The sequence below is a fragment of the Epinephelus moara genome, chromosome 4 (assembly GCF_006386435.1).
Source record: "Epinephelus moara isolate mb chromosome 4, YSFRI_EMoa_1.0, whole genome shotgun sequence".
NCBI classification, from domain to species: Eukaryota; Metazoa; Chordata; class Actinopteri; order Perciformes; family Serranidae; genus Epinephelus; species Epinephelus moara.
Genome location: NC_065509.1, coordinates 20,540,016 through 20,560,256, shown reverse-complemented (window position 1 = coordinate 20,560,256; position 20,241 = coordinate 20,540,016). Strand labels below are relative to the sequence as shown.

The following is a 20,241-nucleotide window of genomic DNA, read 5'->3' as shown; positions in this document are numbered from 1 at the left end:
TTGTTTATTCTTGCATCTGATTGGTTGAAGACCATAGCAACAAACCGCCATGTTTTTTACAAGTCGACGAGAAACGAAGCTACTTAACCGACATTTATGCATCGTAAATCTTTGATTTAGTATGAGACATTTGCGAATTTCAGTATTACTCACCGTCGGCACAATGCCTGACTTTGTCGGCGACTCCTAAAGGTTGTTTCAGAGCAGTTTGTAGAGCCTCGGGTCATCGTAGGTAAGGCGTCAATAAGAAGGCTTTTCATTGGATAACTCACTGACTGTGCAGGCAGTATAAGCACACGCCATTAAACCTACTTTTAAAGCAGGGAAGGACCAGTGCTTTTAACATGTTAGCGCTTTATTAGTCTCCTCAAGATCCCTGTTAATGACAAGTTTCCATGTAATTAGACTAGGACACTGTAGAGCTATATTCTGTCTGCATGAAGCACCAGCCCTTAGTCACTCTGTCCTATTTTCTGTGGCTTTTATTAGACAGCGTATCTTTATTTGCCTCACATTAGATGAGTTATAGCTACCCACTGAGCTATAATAAACTACAGAAATCCAGTGCTGTCATCAAAATACAGAGGACTGAAGATGCACAATCATGAGTCTTGAAACTGTATCATCTTAAAATTAAGGTGTTAAGTACTATTCAAAGCAATGTATATTTAATAAACCCAACTTTGGCTGAATCTAATGCAGCCTGTTACAACATATCTGCAATAAACTCTACCTTCATGAAGATTCACTCATAAGCAACCAACTAATCTTGTGCTTTTTTCAAGTTGGCCCTAGACTTTTGGAGATCATGGATAAAGTGGAGGTGATCGAGGTTGTGAAATTGACTGAGGATTCAGAGAGCTGCCACAGTCAAATGGAGGTGACCACCCCAAAGAAGAGAAAGAGCAAAGCTCAAGAAGAAAGTGTTGAGAAACCTAAGAAGCCTAGGTAATGTACATAACATAAAAATTACTTTAACACACAGCTGTTACAGTGTCATGACACTAGCTATGGCCCTGTGTTCAACAGGGATTGGGCCTTTAATATCAAAGATGTCTCTCCCATTGCCATGTACTGGTGATTGTAGACATGGAATCTTTATGTTTTAGGTCTGCCTACCTGCTATACTACTTTGATGTTCATCAGATTATGCAACAGGAAATCCCTAATCTGCCACAGTCAGAGATCAACAAGAGAATCAGCGAGAGCTGGAGAAGGCTCAGTGTAGCTGAGAAAGGCTACTATCTGGAGAAGGCCAAGTCCGAGAAGGATGGTGCAGACACAGTAAGCTTCAACCTTAAGTTTTTATACGAGCAAACCAGTGATCTGAGCAACTTTTAGTTCACCAATAAAATTCTCTCATGTAAAAAAAACCATCAGAATAAACTGGCCTGTGCAGAATACTTATTTAGATATCATTCCATGTTCAAATATAGATACTGCTTTTTTGTTATTTAATGTTTACTTGTTACTAGGAGAATCAAAATCATGGTGCTAAGTAAAATTCAAAACTGGCATAAATAACTACGAGCAATTGATCACCTAAATTATCGAAATGTGCAAAACAAGTTGCACAAACGTTTCTGATAAACTGACCATACTATGCAGGGTTCAATTTTAATGTTTGTTTTTCACTTGCTCAGTTTGGCAAGTTGGTCAGACATCTACTCACCCGAAGTCAGATTTCACTTGCCTTTATACAAATTGTTTTTCTCATTAGCAGTTGTGTAAACTTAATTGTAATTTTTGATCTTTATTTAAGTAAATGAATCAGAACAAGGTGAGTGTCATAGATGCTAAGCAACAAACATTCTTGCCTTTAAGAAATGGTCTGGACTTGTTAACTTGTGAGTGAGTGAGTTTCACTGTGTGTGATATACAGTTCTATGGTGTGAGCTCATAAACTTTGTCAAGTGCCAAATCGGTGCTGTGCATGTGCAACTCTCAACAGAGATGAGAAGGAAGCGGGATAGCTCACTTCTTACCTACTTCTATCATCAGCTTCAGAAAAAACAATGTTTAATTCTTTTTTACCACTTGTCCAATCAGGAAAGTGAGTTGTTAGAATTACTAGCCTGACATGGCATTTTACTTGCCCCATGCTATCAGGTTTTTCTTATTGTTGAGCTCTGCTTACTATAATAAACAAGTCAGAAATCACACAACTTTTCCTGTTTAATAAGTTCTGATACCTGTTTTGTCAGTACAACATGCAGCAGTAAGTTTATGATAGTGCCAATGATAGTGGTTTGCCTTTTTGGCTGTTGAGTATGTCCAGTGCCTTCTTTATGACCATGCACTGCAGAGCACCCATGTAGTCAACTGGATTGATTTCATTTGTAATGAGTACATTTGTCTCGTGTATTTTACCACAGATAAACTCAGAACAAAGTGACCTATTAGCATCAAGTATCACAGCAGAGATACAGCAGTTTTTTCCTGCTTTGTCTCGACAGTGGCCTAATCCACTGGTGTCTAGTAGAATGTCAGAGTGATTCTATGAATAGCCATGAACAATATTCTTGATTTTGCTTTTCCCTCAGTCGTGTCTCAGCCCCTCCAAGGACCTACCAGGCTTCCGCAAAATCCTCCCGAGAGCCAGTTACATTTTGCTGTCTAAAGGCTGCCCCTCAAATCAGCAGCTGGAAGGCTCTCAGCCAGAGGTGAGCGTTGAGTCTCTGGACTCTCCAGTGGAGGGAGGTCTGCCTTCCACCTCTCTCACCCAAGAGCCCCAGTTCACAGCTCTTGGCTTGGCCGGCGAGGTGGAGCTTTCTGAGCAGCCAATTGTTGTGGACGACATAGCAGAAGAAACGGAAGTGACGTCCAATCCCACGACCCCCCGAGGAATCCCACCCTCCTCTTCCTCCTCTGTTTTATGCAAAGCCTCGGCCTCCACAGACACCCATGTCCCACAGGGCTCTGCTGGCCCCACAGCAAATGGCGTGACACTTAAAGGAAATGAGACCAGAGTTGCTGGTAGTGGTTATGGTGGAGCAATGGTGCAGCAGATACAGGGGGAAACTGCCCAGGTGGTTGCCATCATACCCACCCAGGTGAGACTTAAATGCCCCTCCACCAGTTAGCAGATAAGTTATTCAAAAATGATCAGGGTTTGACAATTTTAATCACAAAAAAAAGTGTTTCAGCTAATGCAGTGAAGTAATTTGTCCTTTACTTCAGAACCTGCTGGAGCCAAAGTCTCTGCCAGGCGTCAGCTCTGTGGGCCCAGTGATGATGGTCTCTGTCGGAGCCAGCATTGAACAAAGTGCCAAACCTTCCTATAAAATGGTAAGCACCCACATTATTCAGCCACCTTATAAATGTCAGTACTGAAATTGGCAGGCGTAGAGTCTACACACAAAAAACGAAAAATAGGAATATCATTATTAAGATTTAAAATGATTTGGGGATGGTAGCAGCAGCTGAGAGATGTGAACTTTCATGTTTATATCTTTTTCTGCAGTCTGTGAAGACGTACACCCGCAGAGGTCGAGGGAGGTGTCTAAATCCTGGGTGTTCATTTGTGTATGTCACCCGCCACAAGCCACCGACGTGCCCTGAATGTGGGAGCCACTTGGGTGGAAAATGGATACCTGCCGTAAGTGTCGAGCAAACAGTTCGGCTTGTTCAATCTGATATACAAACATCCAGGAGTTGTACAAATATTCAGCCTCCAGGTTTGACCTGCAGCTCAAGTCAGTTAACTTTGACTGTACTTCTATAACAGGCAAAGAAGATGCAAGAGAGAGACGCTGTGCCCAAGCAATTGCCGCAGAAATCTGAAACCAAGATTAAAGAAAGCTGTAAACCCATCTCTACCCCTGCTCAGGAGGGGAATGCTGATGTCAGTAAAAGAAACGCCACTGGGAGCAAAAAAGAAGTTCAGAAGTGCTCCAGAAAGCAGCATGCAGTTTCAGGTGGAAAGCCACCAGAGGGCAGCAGCGTCAAGGAACAGGAACAAACAAAGTGAGCACTTATGAAATAAATTTTATTTATTTTTTTAAGTGTGTTCTGTTTGCTTAAATGAACCCCAGTGGACAGTTGTGTGGAAACTGTGCTGTACACTATTTGCAAATTGGTGCTTTAATGGTTAGGTGGGGAAGGTATAGATATGTATATGCATAACTTTGAATCGCTATTTCTGTGAGAAATATTTATACCAGGGTGTCTGCAGGTCCAATCCCACAACCTAGGCCTTGAAAGTCATTACATACTGTAGTTTCAAATTTTAATTTGTGAGGTCTTCATTGCCATAAACATTTTATCCATCCTTTAATTGCTTTTTGTCAAAATAAGTCAAGCTCCTGCATAAAAACCTAGCTCTGCACAGAGCTGTACACATACTACCTACCTTTATACTGACCTGCAATGCTTGAATAAAAAAAAAACATTTTTCCACAAAAAGCCTTAAATTTGGTTAAAAATGACCTCAAAAAGCTATTAAAAAGCATTAAATATAAGTGTCTGATACCTGTAGACACCATGTATTTATTTTTGTTTATTTGAAATGCTGAAGTGTTTAAAGGTGTTTAAACCATTCATCAGAAAATCTGTATGGAACAGGATTGTAATGACACCTCTGTGTTTTGTTATTGCAGCCATTTTCATAGCAAGTATTCCTAACCGTGTGTATCTCACTTGATGTACCTGCCATCTGTCTGAGCAGACAGATGAAGGACAGTCTTCGGTGTGCGACACTCCAGGGTCAACACAGAAACAACGCCACTGTTCAAAAGAGGCCTGTGAGACCTATCCTTCCTGCCTATTACAGCACAGGTGAGATAAAACATGCAGCACTCAGGCACTATTCTGTTGTCAGTGTTAAATTACCATGTGTTACCGTGTGGATTTGGCTTGTGTGTGCGTTTTTAGGCCGTGCTTTGTTCCAGATCATAACAGTCCCACCGGACAAAGGAAAGTTCCAGAGTGCAAACAACAATAAATCATCCACCGGTACTGTGCAGCGTTTGATTTCATTTGTATTATACTTCATTAAATGTGATCTTTCAGTCTGTAGTGTGGATACAGTTTTATTTAATGTTTAATCAGTGCTTGTTATTGGCATATTTAGACTACCTGCATCATATAGAGAGGAAGTGATTATAGTGTTATATGTGTGACTGCACTTTCTGAGGTCTCTGCTCTTAGTTGATGTGGTCGTTGTCTAATCACAGTGCCTCGAGAGAGTCTCTCAGGTCTCAAACCCAGCACTTTAAAGCAGCTCGGCCAGACGGTCCCGACAACCGCAGCCAAGCAGGTGAGCACAAACATCAAACACTTTGAAGCACACACACACAGAGCAGATTTGGACAAGTATTCTGACTTTTTGTATGTCTTTCTGTAGGATTCTTCTGTCCCAGCAGATGGCAGCCAGGCTGTGTCTTCACTGGTTGATAGGAGAGTGAATATAGTGTCAGTCGTGCCTTTTAAACAACATGCCGTTTCCAGCTTTGTCAGTACACTAATATTCTCTGTGCAAATTAGCCTATTTTTAATTAGCTTACACCAAATGTTCCTTTCTAATTAAATTTGTCCCTGTTTTTTTCTTTTTCTTGTTCTTTTAGGATTTGGGTCTGTCAACAGCACGAGGAAGGGGTCGGTGTAAGAACCCGTCCTGTGACTACATGTATAAGAACAGACACAAACCTGCAGTGTGCCCTAAATGTGGCTGTGAGCTGACCCAGAAGAACGCCAAGGGAACAAAGGTAAAGGCTTACTTATTACAGATTCTCTTCTGGTGTAGGGTTAGTTTCCAGCTGCAGCTCGTACCCTTGGATCCCTGAGCAGAGCATTTGCTTCTTAGCATCCATAAATCTCGACTTCAGGCTGAGGACAACAGGCCTTTGATGTCAGGTCATTAATCTTGGAAGCTTTCTCTCCGTGACTTTCAACGAAGCAGAACTGATGTCATCTTTTACATCTTCAACATCCTCTTTGTGTAAAATTGTCTGTATATTTTGTTTGTTTTTACTCACTGTAGATGTTTTTTTGCTGAAACTCATGAGCAAGCCTATCTATACAGATCTTTTCCCCTCCTCATCTTAATTCTTTGCAGTAGTATCACATCTCTTTCACTTTAGTTATTATAAACCTCTCATCTCAAAACTTTCTTACATCTTTTAATGTGGATTTCTCTTTTCCTTTCTCAGTCTGAGACTCTGCTCGATCCGTACCAGGCCCTGAATCCTGCTCAGAAGGACATTCAGCGCCAGAGCACCCTGCAGCTGCTGCACCGTTCCCTGCAGATTCCTGAGAGCGAGACTGAGCTACAGGAAACGTTGACGCTCATCCAGGAGCTCAACAGTCTGCAAATCGTCTTGGTTCGACCAGGTGATCAGGAGCATGAGAACAGCGTAGAGGCGGAGACGCTGATAGAGTCTGGGTGGCCTCAGTTCTATGAATCAGCAGCTACTCACTGTGGCCTGTGTAACTACCCTCTCTTCAAAGGAGATCAGAGGTGAGAAGATGTGTTTCTGTATTCCAACTATCCTGCTACATCAGTACCGGCATGTTGTGTTTCCTAATGTATCCTCCTGTGTGTGTGTGTGTGTGTATCCTAGTACCGTTGCAGGACAAGTGGACTGCTGGCTGCTCACTGAGACACTGATCCAGACAGCCACTCTTCAGCTCAAGGTGTGTCTCAACGTTCAGTGTCTGGCTCTGCACAGCTTCACTGACCTGCATCCAGGTAAACAGCACCACTCACAACTTTTACATTCAGGTCATGAAATTGCTGGAAAAGTTATGAAATTAGAAAAACTGCTTTGGAAAAGTTTTAAATATACATTGTCTCTGCAGTTGTTTGAAATACGTTCCTAAAAATCCCAAAACGTGTCTCATATTGTGCCAAATAGGTTCCCTATATTACTAATTTAAAATCAAGCGCTGCGCTGCGTGACTGTTGAAACGTCACTAGTATCACATGATACACATTTTTGTATGTAGCTAGTTGATGACAGGAATGTCTGATGAGCAAGTGAGCAAGAGCAGCAGTTTTCTTATCTGCAAATGCCTTCTAAGTGCGTGTTTAATAATTTATGGCTTTCAAACAAGAAATATAATACATGGCTCAAGAGAGAGGCTCTAGCAGCGCTGATGGAGGCTCTGCACCATAACGTTATAAGTTGGTAACATTGAAGAAGGGGCTCTAGTTAGCCATGCTAAAGGGGAAAAGCATCAAGACAGCCAAAGGCCGCTCAGCAGACAGTCAGCTTCGGCACATATTTTACAACTGCTGCAGCCAGGCCAGATAACATCACCACTTTGTGTCCACTGTATGTGTAGACATGAAGACATTTCATTCCAACTTCATTTTCCGTAACCACTTATCCTGTTAGGGGTTGCAGTAGGTCTGGATCCTATCCCAGCTGACATTGGGTGAGAGGCGAGGTACACACTGGACAGGTCGCCAGATTATCACAGGGCTGACACATAGAGACAGACAACCATTCACACTCACACCTACGGGCAATTTAGGGTCACCAGTTAACCTGCATGTCTTTGGACTGTGGGAGGAAGCCGGAGTACCTGGAGAAAACCCACACTGACACAGGGAGAACATGCAAACTCCACCCACAAGGACTGCGGCACCCTGGGTTCAAACAAGGAACCCTCTTGCTGTGAAGCGACAATGCTAACCACTGCACCACCATGCGTAAATGCATGTATGTTAAATTAGCAAAGGGACCAGGTTGTATCCTCGATACAATATCTAACTTTTTCTAATTTGAGGATCCTCATCTCTCTGATCCGTTGTATAAAGGCAGGACACTAAGGCCGGCCAAGAGAGTGGCATATGCTGTGGCATCTGACTCTGTATTTTTTCAAAATACTGCAACCACAACATCTTAAATTAAGGGTGTACAGCTGAGAATTATGGGTACCACTTCTGTTTCATAATATTCAAAAATATACTTATTGTTCCAAGATGGAACAATTATTATTATCGTCATTTATCTCCAGCGTTTTAACAGAAACTCCTCTGTTGCTTGGTAAAAGAAACAGTCTGTAAATATTAGCTACAGCTTTTGATCCTGTTGGCAGAAGACCGCAGCTCAACAACTTTGTTTTGCTCCTGTATTTATGGTAACCACACTGCTCAGCCACAGTGTCTCAAGTGCTTATAAAACAGCTTGTGATTTTTTAAACAAAATTTTTATTCATACCTAAATACATTTGAGTTTTACACAGCTGCTTTGTTTGGAAATTTTGAGGAGGAAAAAAAAAAAAAGAGAGGAAGAAGTGGCTTGCCTGTGTCACCCTTGGGCTTCCGGTTGTGTTGCTGGGAGGCTTAGGATCAGTAAACACAAACACATATCACTGCTTCTCATGCAAACATCCCAACATGCACACACACTACGCTATGTAATCTAATCTAATCTCTACTTACAAACTCTTATCGTATCTTCTCATCCATCACCATAAATGCTTTATGTTATTGTAAATGGTAAATGGACTGCACTTGTGTAGCGCCTTTCTATTCTTTCAACCACTCACAGTGCTTTTACACTACATGTCACATTCACCCAATCACGCACTGGTGTGTCGCGGCTGCCGTACAAAGTGCCACCTGCTACTCAGTTTAACATTCATACACAGTTGTGTATGAATGTTAAACCAAGGATACTTTTACATGTGGACTAGAGGCCGATATTCTGATATTCCTCTCTACCATACCACAGCTTTACCTTTGTCTGTATGGCCTTCCATTATGTCCGTCTTAATTACCAAATTCACAATGAAATCAGTACAGCACCTAATTACATGGATACTCTGAATTAAGTAATTACAGGAGCCTGTCGGTTGCAACCTTGTCAGTTTTTATATGGAGATTTGCTGTGGAAGATTTGTTTTAGCAGTGGTATATGGCCTGTTGTGAGCTTTCTCTGTGAATTAAAATGGTAATTCTTTTGCGACAGGTTTGTTCAACATTGGGAACAGACTGCTGGTTAGCATCGACCAGCTGCTGAAGATCAGGGCCTATATCAAACTGGGCCAAGCGCCCTCTCATGCAGCCAGGACCGTGCTTGAAAACATCCCCAATCACCCTGGTAACAGTGGACCCTACATCCTGCAACTGCATTCTCTTAATTCTGTCTTGCATTATGAGCATTTTCAAATTTGTGTCTTCTACATTATGTTTTCAAGAGTTTCACTGTATCTTTCTCTTTTGCTTCAGTCCACGCTCTGAGTCCAGAGGAGTTATCTCAAATTCTAGAGCTTCTCCTGAGTGGCTACTGGGCCTTTGAGTGTCTGACAGTGAGAGATTACAACGACATGATCTGCGGCATTTGTGGTGTTGCTCCCAAACTGGAGGTTGCGCAGCGATACACAAGCAACGTACTGGAGCTAAAGAATGTGGAGGTGAGAAATTAATGCAAGAAAAGTAGTCGGAAATTAAAGCCCAAAGTAGAGTCAATTACAACACACTTAGAGCAGTTTAGCAGGGACAGTATCATGAAGTATGTCACTGTGTGCCTCACAGACAGCCACTCAAAGCGGCCACGCCCTTAATTATGTATAACTTTAAGCCTTAAAAAATGTTAACTGGTGCATAATATAAAAATGCAACCTCTGTATAGTTGTAATGGATGTTGAAATTAGCTATAGAGACCAAAACTGTTTTTGTGCCAGGCTGTAACTTGTTTATTTTTGCTGTAAAGTTAAGCATTTTAATATGGGGGGTCTATGGGGATCGACTCCCTTCTGGAGCCAGCCCTCAAGTGGCCATTAGAGGAACTGCAGTTTTTGGCATTTGCGTTTTGGCCTCTCCACATGCTCACACACTTTTCATTCTGTCCACAGTTCACCTGGCCCGAGTTTTCAGTCTCAGATGAGGTACACGTGGATGACTTCTGGTTGACCATGGAAAGCGAGGCTATTGAGCAAGCAACTTTCCCCACTGACATCCCCATCACACGGGTGGATGCTTCTATAATTTCTCCCTTCATACCTCCACTCATGAGGAGTCCCGCTGTCATCAACACGGAGAAAGACAAGGTCCTGGCACACACACAGCAGCCCTCAGGTACCTAGTAGAAAACCTTTTATATTTTATATTTATGTTCTTACATAAAACTGTTATCCAGTTTTTATAAACATGTGTATAGCTACAGGAATGATGTTTATATGTAGGCCAACCTGGAATTTAGTGTCTACCTGGTTCCTTTGACAAAAGGCCAATGGGAATTTTCCATTGGATGTTGAATTATTGCACAAAATAAGATCTGTCGAGAACAAAAGTTAATGATACTTCCGTGTTTTGTACAGCAAACGACAAAGAAATGAACACCTCTCATTTCTTTGTCGATTTGTGAAGCAAAAATGCAATCACCTGAAGTAAAAAGCCAACATTAGGTTATAAACTTGTTAGCAACCGCCTTTTTTAAGACACATAAAAGCTTCAAAATTCACGAGTGTGGTATTTATTGACAAAATTTTAAAAAAATTTCTTAAGCTTGTGTTAACCACAGACCTTAATTTAGACATCTAACCAAAAATCCATCCCTCTATCATTTCTGTCCTGTACGTTATCCCCAACACTTGCAGTCGCCACAACTATCAGCTCAGCCGCCTGTTCCACCAGTAGACCGACGTCCGGTGGCGTATGATGTGCACTTCATACGATACATCCTCAATACAACATCTCTATATGAGTTTAATAGAATAGATTTCTAAATACCCCAGTATTCTGTGATACCGTGATACCGCCCGAGCCTAATAGATTTTTTACTTGCTGCCAAAAGGACATGCAGCAGCTTTGTATCCCTCCTCTTTTTCAAAAACAAAAAAAAGTGGCCCAGATAAAAAGTTTCCAAGTCCAGGGGAATTTATTCTCACAGTGTTTTTCCAGTCACATTCGCTCCAATCCATAGAGTTAGTTGAGAACCACTGAAAACTGTTAATCCCCCCCCCCCCCCCCCCGCCTCCTCAGAAAACCCCACTCATGCTTCCGCTGCTGAATTTAATCTTATACATGCATTAATCTGTGACTGGGAAATTTTCAGTAGGGTATGTGCAGTATATTGTTATGAAGTCAAAAGGAAGGGAGATAGAGAATAAAATGGAAAAAGATGATTATATTCAGAGAAATTATATGCTTTGTTTGGTATGGATTTTGTTGTAATTATTCTCCCATGCTGTACAGAGTACAGTAATAGTGTTTACTAATATTAAGTTAGGGGTCACAGTGCCTTGTGTTAACTGTATGAGCACAGTTTTAAGAAGATGTTTTTCATCATCTGTTTTCAGGAGATCCATCAGTTTTGGTGCGTCTCATTCATGATGGTCAGCTGAGACTCGACAAGATTGAAGAGCACAGTGAAGACGAGCTGAGAACAATACTGGACCGCTGCGGGGCGAGCATCACCCCAGGGTCTACTAAGGTAGATGTGTGTGTTTGGGGTGGGGGGTGAGAGAGACAAAGTGTTTTTCCTGGCTGAGGCGGAGATGGTAACATCCCGATCATGAGCACACATGTGTATTGGGCCTTCAACTGGCTCAAGTAATCAACTTTTTACAAGCAACATATTAGTTATAATAAGTATGTGATTGGAAAAAAAAAACAAAAATCAGTTATTAATAAATCGTGGTCAAATTGCAATTTTCTTTGGTCCCAATAATATTTGTTCCTAAAGTGCAAGTAGCAGATCACGTGGTCTGGTTGAGCTGTGTTTGAGGCTGAGACTATGACCACAAAATCGACTTTACTGAATATCTTGTAAAACAGTTTCATTTTGCTCGCAAAATATTAACACAAATGTGGATCTAGTGTTTTTGAAGCATTTAAAATTATATTTTAAGTAATCCCCTCTCACACACTTGTACAAGACACTTTTATAAGACAGCTGCTTTTTGCAGAATTCATATTAATTATTTCCTTCAAAATTATTTGCTTTTATCAGTGTATGTGGCATATATTTACTGTATTATCTGATTTCATGTTTTGCTCATATCTGAACTTTTGTACTGGTAAAGTGGGAAAAAAGTTGATTGGGAAAAAAATTACTTTATTACATTTCAGTAGTGTGAATGCTGTAGTCTTAGACTGCATTCAGACACACACTCAACTCAACTCAACTCAAACTTTATTTATAAAGCACATTTAAAACAACCAAGGTTGACCAAAGTGCTGAACAGGTCAATAGAAATAAACAAGCAAATACAATGAGGTACCTAATAGTACACCACAATAATAACCATAAGATACATAAAATACAATACAATAAAATAAAATACAAGAGTTATAAAATAAGATCAAAATAAGCTAAAATGTTTGGGTGTCCAGCTCAACCTGAGTTAAAAGCCTGAGAGAAGAAGTGGGTTTTAAGAAAAGACTTAAAAACCTCTAGGGTCTGGGCAGACCTAATGTGCAGGGGCAGGCTATTCCAGAGCCTAGGGGCAGCCGCCCCAAAGGCTCTGTCGCCTCTGGTCTTCAGCCTAGTCCTAGGAGTAGCCAGTAATAGCTGACTGGCTGATCTCAAGGCTCTGGAGGGAGCATGAAAGTGCAGGAGTTCGGTTAAATAAGGGGGTGCCAGCCCATTTAGGGCTTTAAAAACAATCAATAAAATCTTAAAATCAATTCTAAAACGCACTGGAAGCCAGTGGAGCGAGGCCAAGATTGGTGTGATGTGATCGTGTTTACGCTTTCCAGTGAGGAGGCGGGCTGCTGCGTTCTGGACAAGCTGTAGACGGTGTAGCAGTGACTGGTCAATACCGACATAAAGCGAGTTACAGTAGTCCAGACGTGAGGTTATAAAAGCATGGATTACCCTCTCTAGATTCTGGGGGGAGAGATAGCCCTTTACTTTAGCTAAAAGCCTGAGTTGATAAAAGCTGGTTTGTATTACTGATCTAACTTGTTTATCGAATTTAAAAGCACTGTCAAAGGTCACACCGAGATTTTTAACAGAGGAACGGATGTTAGGAGTGAAGGGGCCCAGAAAATCAGCAGAGTAATCGGAGGGGTCACATCCAAACATAATGATCTCTGTTTTATCCTCATTGAGATTTAAAAAGTTACTGTCCATCCAGGATTTGACATCTTTTAAACATTCTAGCAGTGGCTGTACAGAATCCTTGCTAATGGATTTAAGGGGCAGATAGATCTGTACATCATCTGCAAAACAGTGAAAAGGTATGTTGTGTTTCTTAAAAATCAACCCTAATGGCAGCATGTAGAGCAAGAAGAGGATGGGGCCCAAAATGGAGCCTTGGGGGACACCGGAGGTGACACACGTAGAGGCGAATGTAGTAGCGTTCACAAACACTGTGTCCGACTGCCGTTTGCAGCGCATTTACAAACGTCAGCTGGCGATATAGAACAGCAGTGATTTTTATCGTTGTGGTGGCAAAAACATAACCAGCGGAAACACTATTGCCCACCCAGAAAAACAGTAGGCTCTTTCCTTCCTTTTTCACAGATTTGGCAGCGCTTTTACAAGTGCACTGTGCTGATTACAATACAGCGCCACCACACCAACGTGATTCCTCAATTGTAGTCAGAAATGACAGAAATCCACCAAGTGCGACGCTTGATACAAAACAGTGTTTTCCATCATGACACCTGTCAAGAGTTTTATTGACAGGCAGGACCAAATTGGACGGATGTGGCCGCCTAGTGATTCTCTATGCAGGAAAAACCCTGCATATGTGTTTGTTACGGACGCATGTTTTTGCAGTTACTAGTCATTGTTGGAACAAACCGTTTTGGGAATCTCCCCTGAGAACTGTATACCTTTTTGGTTGCATTTGCACTGCCATCAGGATCACTGAAGTGATGTAAGCTGGCTTTCAAAGAGTAAAAATGGCGTTGAATTTCCCCCAACGCACATACGCTCAGTAAAGACCAGACTTAACTGTTGGTCCATTTGTCTATGTTTTTTTCCATGTTTTCATCACAAGCTGTTGTTTACACGACTAACAGGTTATATAAAATGTCAGCTGCCGACACTGCACTGGCTCATGTGTTCTACCAATTAAACGTATGCCTCCACCTACATGACTCGTGGCTCCTCTTGTGCTGGGAGAGTACCTACAATGAAATAGGAGCTATAAAGGTCTCTCATAACAGCATTTAAAGGACTGTGATTGTGCCTAGTCATTGCAGTGCAGACACAATAAAAAGCAGGGCCCTTACGACTATGAGAAAGTTCCTCCGGTCAGAAAACCCTGAATGACTGTAAATAAATATGTTAGCTAGTAAAATACTAGCTAGAATATGAACAACTACGCAAATCATATTCTTGTGGTGCCGCCACTATAAAAACTGGGGCTCCTTAAACTGCAAAAATGTTCCTCAGGTCAGTAAACTTCTAATAACTGGAAGTAAACATGTTGACGTTAAAATACTTGCTAGAATACGAGTGTTGCTCTTAGAGCACATACACAAATCATATTGTTGCGGTGCCGACACTATAAAAAAGGGGGCGTCTTATGACTATAAAAATTTTCCCCAGTTCAGAAAACTTTTAATGACTGTAAATTACTAGCCAGAATACGAGTGGTACTGTTTGAGCAAATACACCAATCATGTGATGAGTTCATGGCCGAAAGAACAGGAAATCCCCTCCTCTCCTTTGCACCCTGCGGCTGCTAAGACGCAGGGTGTCTTGCTCAAGGGTATTTCAGCACATTGCTTTGTTTTCTATGAAGGGAGAATCTAGTTGAAAGATGGTTTCTTTTATTCATTACTCTGTGTTTGTGTGTTTTTATCTCTACTTACTCTGGTGTGCTCATATCCGTTTACTTCAATAAACCCTTTTTTGTCTCCCTCTGTGTTAGACTGAGCTGCTAGCCTCCCTGATCTCCCTGTACACACTGGTTCATAGCGGCCTCTTCACAGCTCCACAGCCCCCTCCACACCTCACCGCTGGCAAGCTGTCAAAGGTCTGCCCGCACAAGGTAAAAACAACAGCCAGAATCTGCCTTGTATGAAAAAGACATACAGTATAGACAAGCAAAACTTCAATTATCCCTCTGCTTGTCAGGGCGGCCAATCCATTTCTGTCCTCTTCCTGTGTCCAGGTGGTGTGCGGCTCTAAGTACTTGGTGAGAGGAGAGACAGCCCGGGACCACATAGACCTGCTGCTGTCCTCCCGCTACTGGCCCCCAGTCTATGTCAGCGACTGTGCCCGTCAGGTAGCGCTCTGTGCTGACATGCAGTACCCAGAACTGGCAACCCAGATGTGGGGCAGGAACCAAGGCTGCTTCTCTGACCCTTTTGAAAAGCCAGAGGTGAGTGATTTGAAATTTAATCCAGTCGTCTATCAAGGAACTCACATGTGTGCAGGTTAGAATTCAAAATCAAAAGAATCAAGGCCTGATCAGTATTTTTTGATCATAGAAAATTTTACATATGTTCACTAGGGATGTTCCTAATGACTAATTTCCCAGACGTTTGAACAGAAGTTTAAATTTGGAGTAGTTGACAACTCCAAATGTACGAAAACACTCAAAAAGTAGTGAAATTTGATTCAGAGGGTTAAACATTGTTTAAAAAAAATTGCATATATTATAAGTGCCATTGAAATCATTAATCACATTTTTAAATAACCAAATCGTGTTTTAAATGTTGCTAAAATGCTGCAGTCGCATAAAATAATATTATTTCTAGTAAAAAAAATTTAATAACTGATTTCAATCAGGAGAGACTTAAATTGCAGCGAACAATAATTCATTACATAATAAAGATAAATAGTGAACAGTTCCTTGGCGATTAGACGGCATTGTGACATGATATATTTCGGGTGTGAGGATGCCATGTTTAGTTTAGGAATATTCCCCCTCAATGGAGTCTTGATCATGGTGGTGGAGGTGAAGACAGTTGACTGAAGATGAGAATGATGGGAGGTTCATCCTGAAATGACAACTGACAGCAGCAGAGGGAGGAACAATTTTAAAATGTGGCAGCAACGATATAATTGGCTCAGGGAGATGAATGAAGAGTGACTTTAAAATGGAAAATTTAGAATTTTCTGTCTCTCAGTTTATTCTGAAAGTAAAATTACCCCAGTTTCTTTTTTTTGTTGTATTGTCTGTGGTATTCTGTCTGTCATATTGAAAGTGATGTTTGGTGTCTTCCCGGGATCCAAACTTACAAAATGACATCATGAATTGCCATAACATCTGCTTTTATGGGCTACCGATGAAGACTACAACAAAGTGATGTATTTGAAATGTAAAAATGTGTGATATGTTCTCTTTGAATGCCTGGAAGATCCAGACAGAGAGGATATTATCATTAAATATACCCACTCTCACTTGTCACACACGCATTTGGAATTTGACATTTGCCACCATAAAAGTTGACACGTGCAAATTTAACCAATATGAATGTAACACACACATTACTGACTCTTTCACCATCATAATAATGTTGAATAAGTGCACTTTACTGCCTATTCCACATCAGGGACAGGCCCTCAAGTCAGGGACGTGATGTCAGAATGTCAGCTGCAGCTCATGAAATAATAACAGGTCATTTTAGCTAGCTAGCAACACACTAGTCACCAACAGACACACGAAACAAACAGTTCAAATGCTACACAAATCAACATGTGACTGACTTACTTTTCCGCTGTCAAAACACTGTCTCTTTAAATCTCTTCCTTGCACAGGAATAATCCTTTTGACTTGCTCCAGTGCTGAAAATGCCTCCGTCCATTTTGTTCATTTTTAAATTCTCATGATTTGGCACCTCTCCACATATAACACACTGAGGCCTCTCTGCATTTCGCATTCACAAACTCCTTTTATGTCCGTGTCAACATCATGCACGCGATCGAGAGTGAGGGAATCACAGAAGTCACACTCAACGTAAACTCAGCCAGAGACCGTGAACATGTTTTCAGGTCAAAGTTCATGTGAAGAGAAAAAAAATATCTGGACTGAGCAGACCACCATAGCAAAAAAGAACACTCCTTTTCTATTTTAGAATTCACATATTATTGGTGCACACTTTACTCTGCCTTTTGGGGACCCAATAAAAACGGGTTGGTCAAGACTATTACACATATTTGTTTGATAAAAGCTCAAGGTGTGTTGCAGCCTCAGACAACCTCTCCTCTTTGTCTTTAGTTTGTGTCATGTGCTGAGCTGCAAGACCAGCCGTACAGCGCTGACCTGTCGCTGGTAGCAGAGAACCAGCAGGTCCACCCCATCACCAAATCATCTTGTTGCTGGCTGGTTCATCCTCCTGGAGCAGCCCAGGAGTCTCCTGCTCCTCCCTCAGAGCACCACTCAATGTCCCTCTGCAAAGATCTGGAGCCCTACGTCAGCCTGGTGGCTGAGCTGGAGAAAGAGAGGGAAGAGGACGACGAGGGGGCAGAACAGAAAGAGCAGACAGACAAAGCTGAGAGTGACTCGGCAGAGAGCTCAGACGACTGTTACTCCGTGAGCCGTGCACGGCGGCAGCCTGTGGTTTTCAACAACACAGCTTATTACTACCTATACAACCGTCTGGTAGATTTTCTGACCAGCAGAGACATTGTGAGCCAGCAGATCAACGAAGTGGTGAAGGCCTGCCAGCCTGGGGAGGTAGTGATCAGGGATGCTCTGTACCGACTGGGAGTGGCACAGATCAACACAGAGAAAGAGGAGGATGAAGGAAGCGGGGTGCAGGGACAGATACAAGACGCAGGGACAGAGACGTATGAGGTTGTGCTTCCTGAGTAGAAATGCTCAGGGTGGACAATCAGCATTCAGATGGACTGAATGTAAACATGGCTGCATCTAAAGACAGGAGTGCAGCCATCAGGAGAGATGGAAGTGCTACCAGAAGTGTCAAAGAATATGGGGGCAACACAGTGCTAACCATAACTCAGTGTTGGAAAGTACTTTACTGTTATATTAGCCTGTATAACAGCACATAATATCAGCTATACATTGTTTTACTGATGTGAGGAAGTAGACTGAATACTGAAAAAGTGGGCTGAATTTTGCCGAAATGGACCTTAACGTAGGTGATGGGATGTCACTGGTGTTTACTGTGAACATATAAAAAACAAAATTGCAGATTACAGCATACGCGATCATATTCTTAACCGTCTCTAACCACAGTTAACAGTCAGTGCGAGAGTTTATAGGAGTCAAGATGATGGAGAATGAATTTCAGACTTATTCTTTTAAATGACTAAAAGAATGTAATCTTTTTTTTTTTTTTACCAGTAGGGTGTCAAGAGTTAAAGAAGTGAAGAGGTGTGTAAAGGCGATCTTTTCTGTGACTGAAAGAATGTAAAGATTTTAATAACTTAACCAATTCAAGCCTAAATGTATGTATTTAACCATGAATAGTGTGTTGTATTTATTTCCCTTTTATGTCCAGAGACATTTCTGCTTTACATTTTTACACTCTTACCTCTCCCCTGCCACGTGTTGCCTTTTAGACTGACGTTTGCTTTTGAAAAGTGATGATAATTGTCGACTGTGCAGAGTCATGATGTGGTGATGGACCTTGCGGCCTTTGCTTTATTTTGGATTTCATTTTTTCTTCAAGGAAACACAGTTTTTTGTCTTATTCCTGTCAACTGATCAGCAGTCAGCCTTTAAAAATGAGCTCTGTAGATCTGCCTGCATGAGGTGCTTCAGAGAGATTACTTTTTGTCACCAATGCTTTACTTTGCAATTAAGACAAGACTTTTACGAAGCATTGAGGCTGTCTAAATGGTTGAAAATAGGTTCATTTGTCAAGACTTCAAGTGTTCAGTGGGGACACCTGTTGATCAGAGCACATCGCAGCAGCCAAGAATTCTGTAGATAAAGAAAATATTGTGATAGCTGACACAGTTATGTCCTGTAAGTGAAACTGCTGGTGTAACATGTAACAGATAAAATAAATGAATGATTTTGCAGCTCTGGTCATCTTCACTGTGGCAAAATGGTCAAACTGTCATAAAGCCTTTCTGAATCATGAGGTTAAAGGTCAACAAGCAATTGATTTCAGTTGCGGGGATAGGTAAAATCAGCAAACCTGGGGTGCCCAGTGGCTTAGTGGGAAGAGCAGGCATCCCATAAATGAAGGCAATGGCCTTGCCACAGCAGCTGTGGGTTCAACTTAAGCCTGCGGCCCTCTGCTGCATGTCATCCCCCCTGTCTCTCCCTTTCATGCTTTGACTATCTGATCCAATAAAGACAAAAAAAAGCCTAAAAATCAGCAAACTTGTTTATATCTCTTGTCATTTTCCAGCCCAGTCTCACTCTGAAGTCGTTGAAATCCAGCATCCAACGCTTAGACAGTGACTTGTAACATCAGACACTGACGATAAAAGCTGTCCTTTAAAGTCGGCCGGTCGCCGTTATAGTTTAAAGCCACTCAGTGGCGTCGGGGAAACACGGCGAGTCAAGAATCAAAGTTAGAATACTTAGAAGACCAAGACTTCCACCTAAGAGAGTGGTGATCGTGTCCCTTAAGATTATAAAGCTAAACCCTGTTCTTTTCTCCTAAACCTAACCACGTGTTTTTGTTGCCTAAACCCAACCATGTGCGTTAGTTGTTGGAAGAAATAAAAAGACAATTTATGTTGTTGTACTGACGTAGTGCTTTTATTTTGAAAGAGACTGCATGAAAACATTAAATTTCCTGTGAAAACAGAAGTGTATTTTGAAGGAAGACAATGCATGTAACAGGCACTCAGGGTACCTTTCACATCGTATGTAGATGTGGAAGGTCCATGACCAAATGTCGATATCTTTACTTTACACATGAACTGATTGAGGCCACGATAGTCCGACAACTCCAGTGTTCTACTACGTAAAATTACTATTTTTGTCAATGGAATCTGGTGGTTGCTTTAACTTATTCTTATTAAGTGAATGTTGAATGCAAAATGTAATGGCTATAGACTAATGACACCATCAGCATCTCTCTCCTCCTGGAAGACAAAGGCTCAATTTACGGCACAAAGGAAGTATGTCAACTATTGCACAACCTAAACAGGAAGAAGACAGTGCTTCTGTTTTCCTGGGCAGCTATCGATAGCTATCACCAGTTACCAGAGTATCAATGTAAGTTCTCTGTCATTACTATCTCCATGCCCCCCCAGGCTTCTTTTTACTGGGCTCTGACAACAAATACTCTTCTATAACTTGTCAGAGGTGGTGAGCAGTGGAGAGACACAACCTTGTGTCAGCTACAACAGACAACTGTAGGGTTTGTATCAAAACTACCCACCAGAATTACTACAAAGCTTGCAACAGTCATGTGGCAAGAAAAGAGGCTTTAAATGTCGTCAATGTCATGGTTAT

The 20,241-nt window shown here is 41.6% G+C and overlaps 1 protein-coding gene across 2 annotated transcripts; it reads left to right on the top strand.

Moving 5' to 3' along the window:
- The first annotated feature begins 87 nt into the window (after window positions 1-87).
- hmgxb3 (HMG box domain containing 3) lies at window positions 88-18,847 on the top strand. 2 transcript variants are annotated; one of them, XM_050042129.1, is made up of 21 exons: window positions 88-232; window positions 786-948; window positions 1,110-1,284; window positions 2,544-3,053; window positions 3,181-3,288; window positions 3,464-3,598; window positions 3,728-3,966; window positions 4,667-4,776; window positions 4,873-4,953; window positions 5,175-5,257; window positions 5,345-5,452; window positions 5,565-5,705; window positions 6,150-6,457; window positions 6,561-6,688; window positions 8,919-9,050; window positions 9,179-9,363; window positions 9,805-10,027; window positions 11,251-11,384; window positions 14,782-14,901; window positions 15,025-15,234; window positions 17,077-18,847. In XM_050042129.1, exons 2-21 carry the CDS (start codon window positions 809-811, stop codon window positions 17,671-17,673), a joined length of 3,867 nt encoding a protein of 1,288 aa, XP_049898086.1. In that variant the 5' UTR covers window positions 88-232; window positions 786-808; the 3' UTR covers window positions 17,674-18,847. The 2 variants fall into 2 exon arrangements, with proteins under 2 accessions (XP_049898086.1, XP_049898087.1); XM_050042130.1 differs by lacking the exon at window positions 17,077-18,847 and having other exon boundaries at window positions 14,988-15,176.
- The last annotated feature ends 1,394 nt before the right edge of the window (window positions 18,848-20,241 follow it).

What these genes read in the sequence shown, in the direction of transcription:
- hmgxb3 (XM_050042129.1), top strand. Translation starts at nt 809, where the DNA reads ATGGATAAAGTGGAGGTGATCGAGGTTGTGAAATTGACTGAGGATTCA. An exon ending in CGACAACCGCAGCCAAGCAG is followed by an intron (nt 5,258 to 5,344) that starts GTGAGCACAAAC and finishes GTCTTTCTGTAG; the next exon opens with GATTCTTCTGTCCCAGCAGA. An exon ending in ACACACACAGCAGCCCTCAG is followed by an intron (nt 10,028 to 11,250) that starts GTACCTAGTAGA and finishes ATCTGTTTTCAG; the next exon opens with GAGATCCATCAGTTTTGGTG.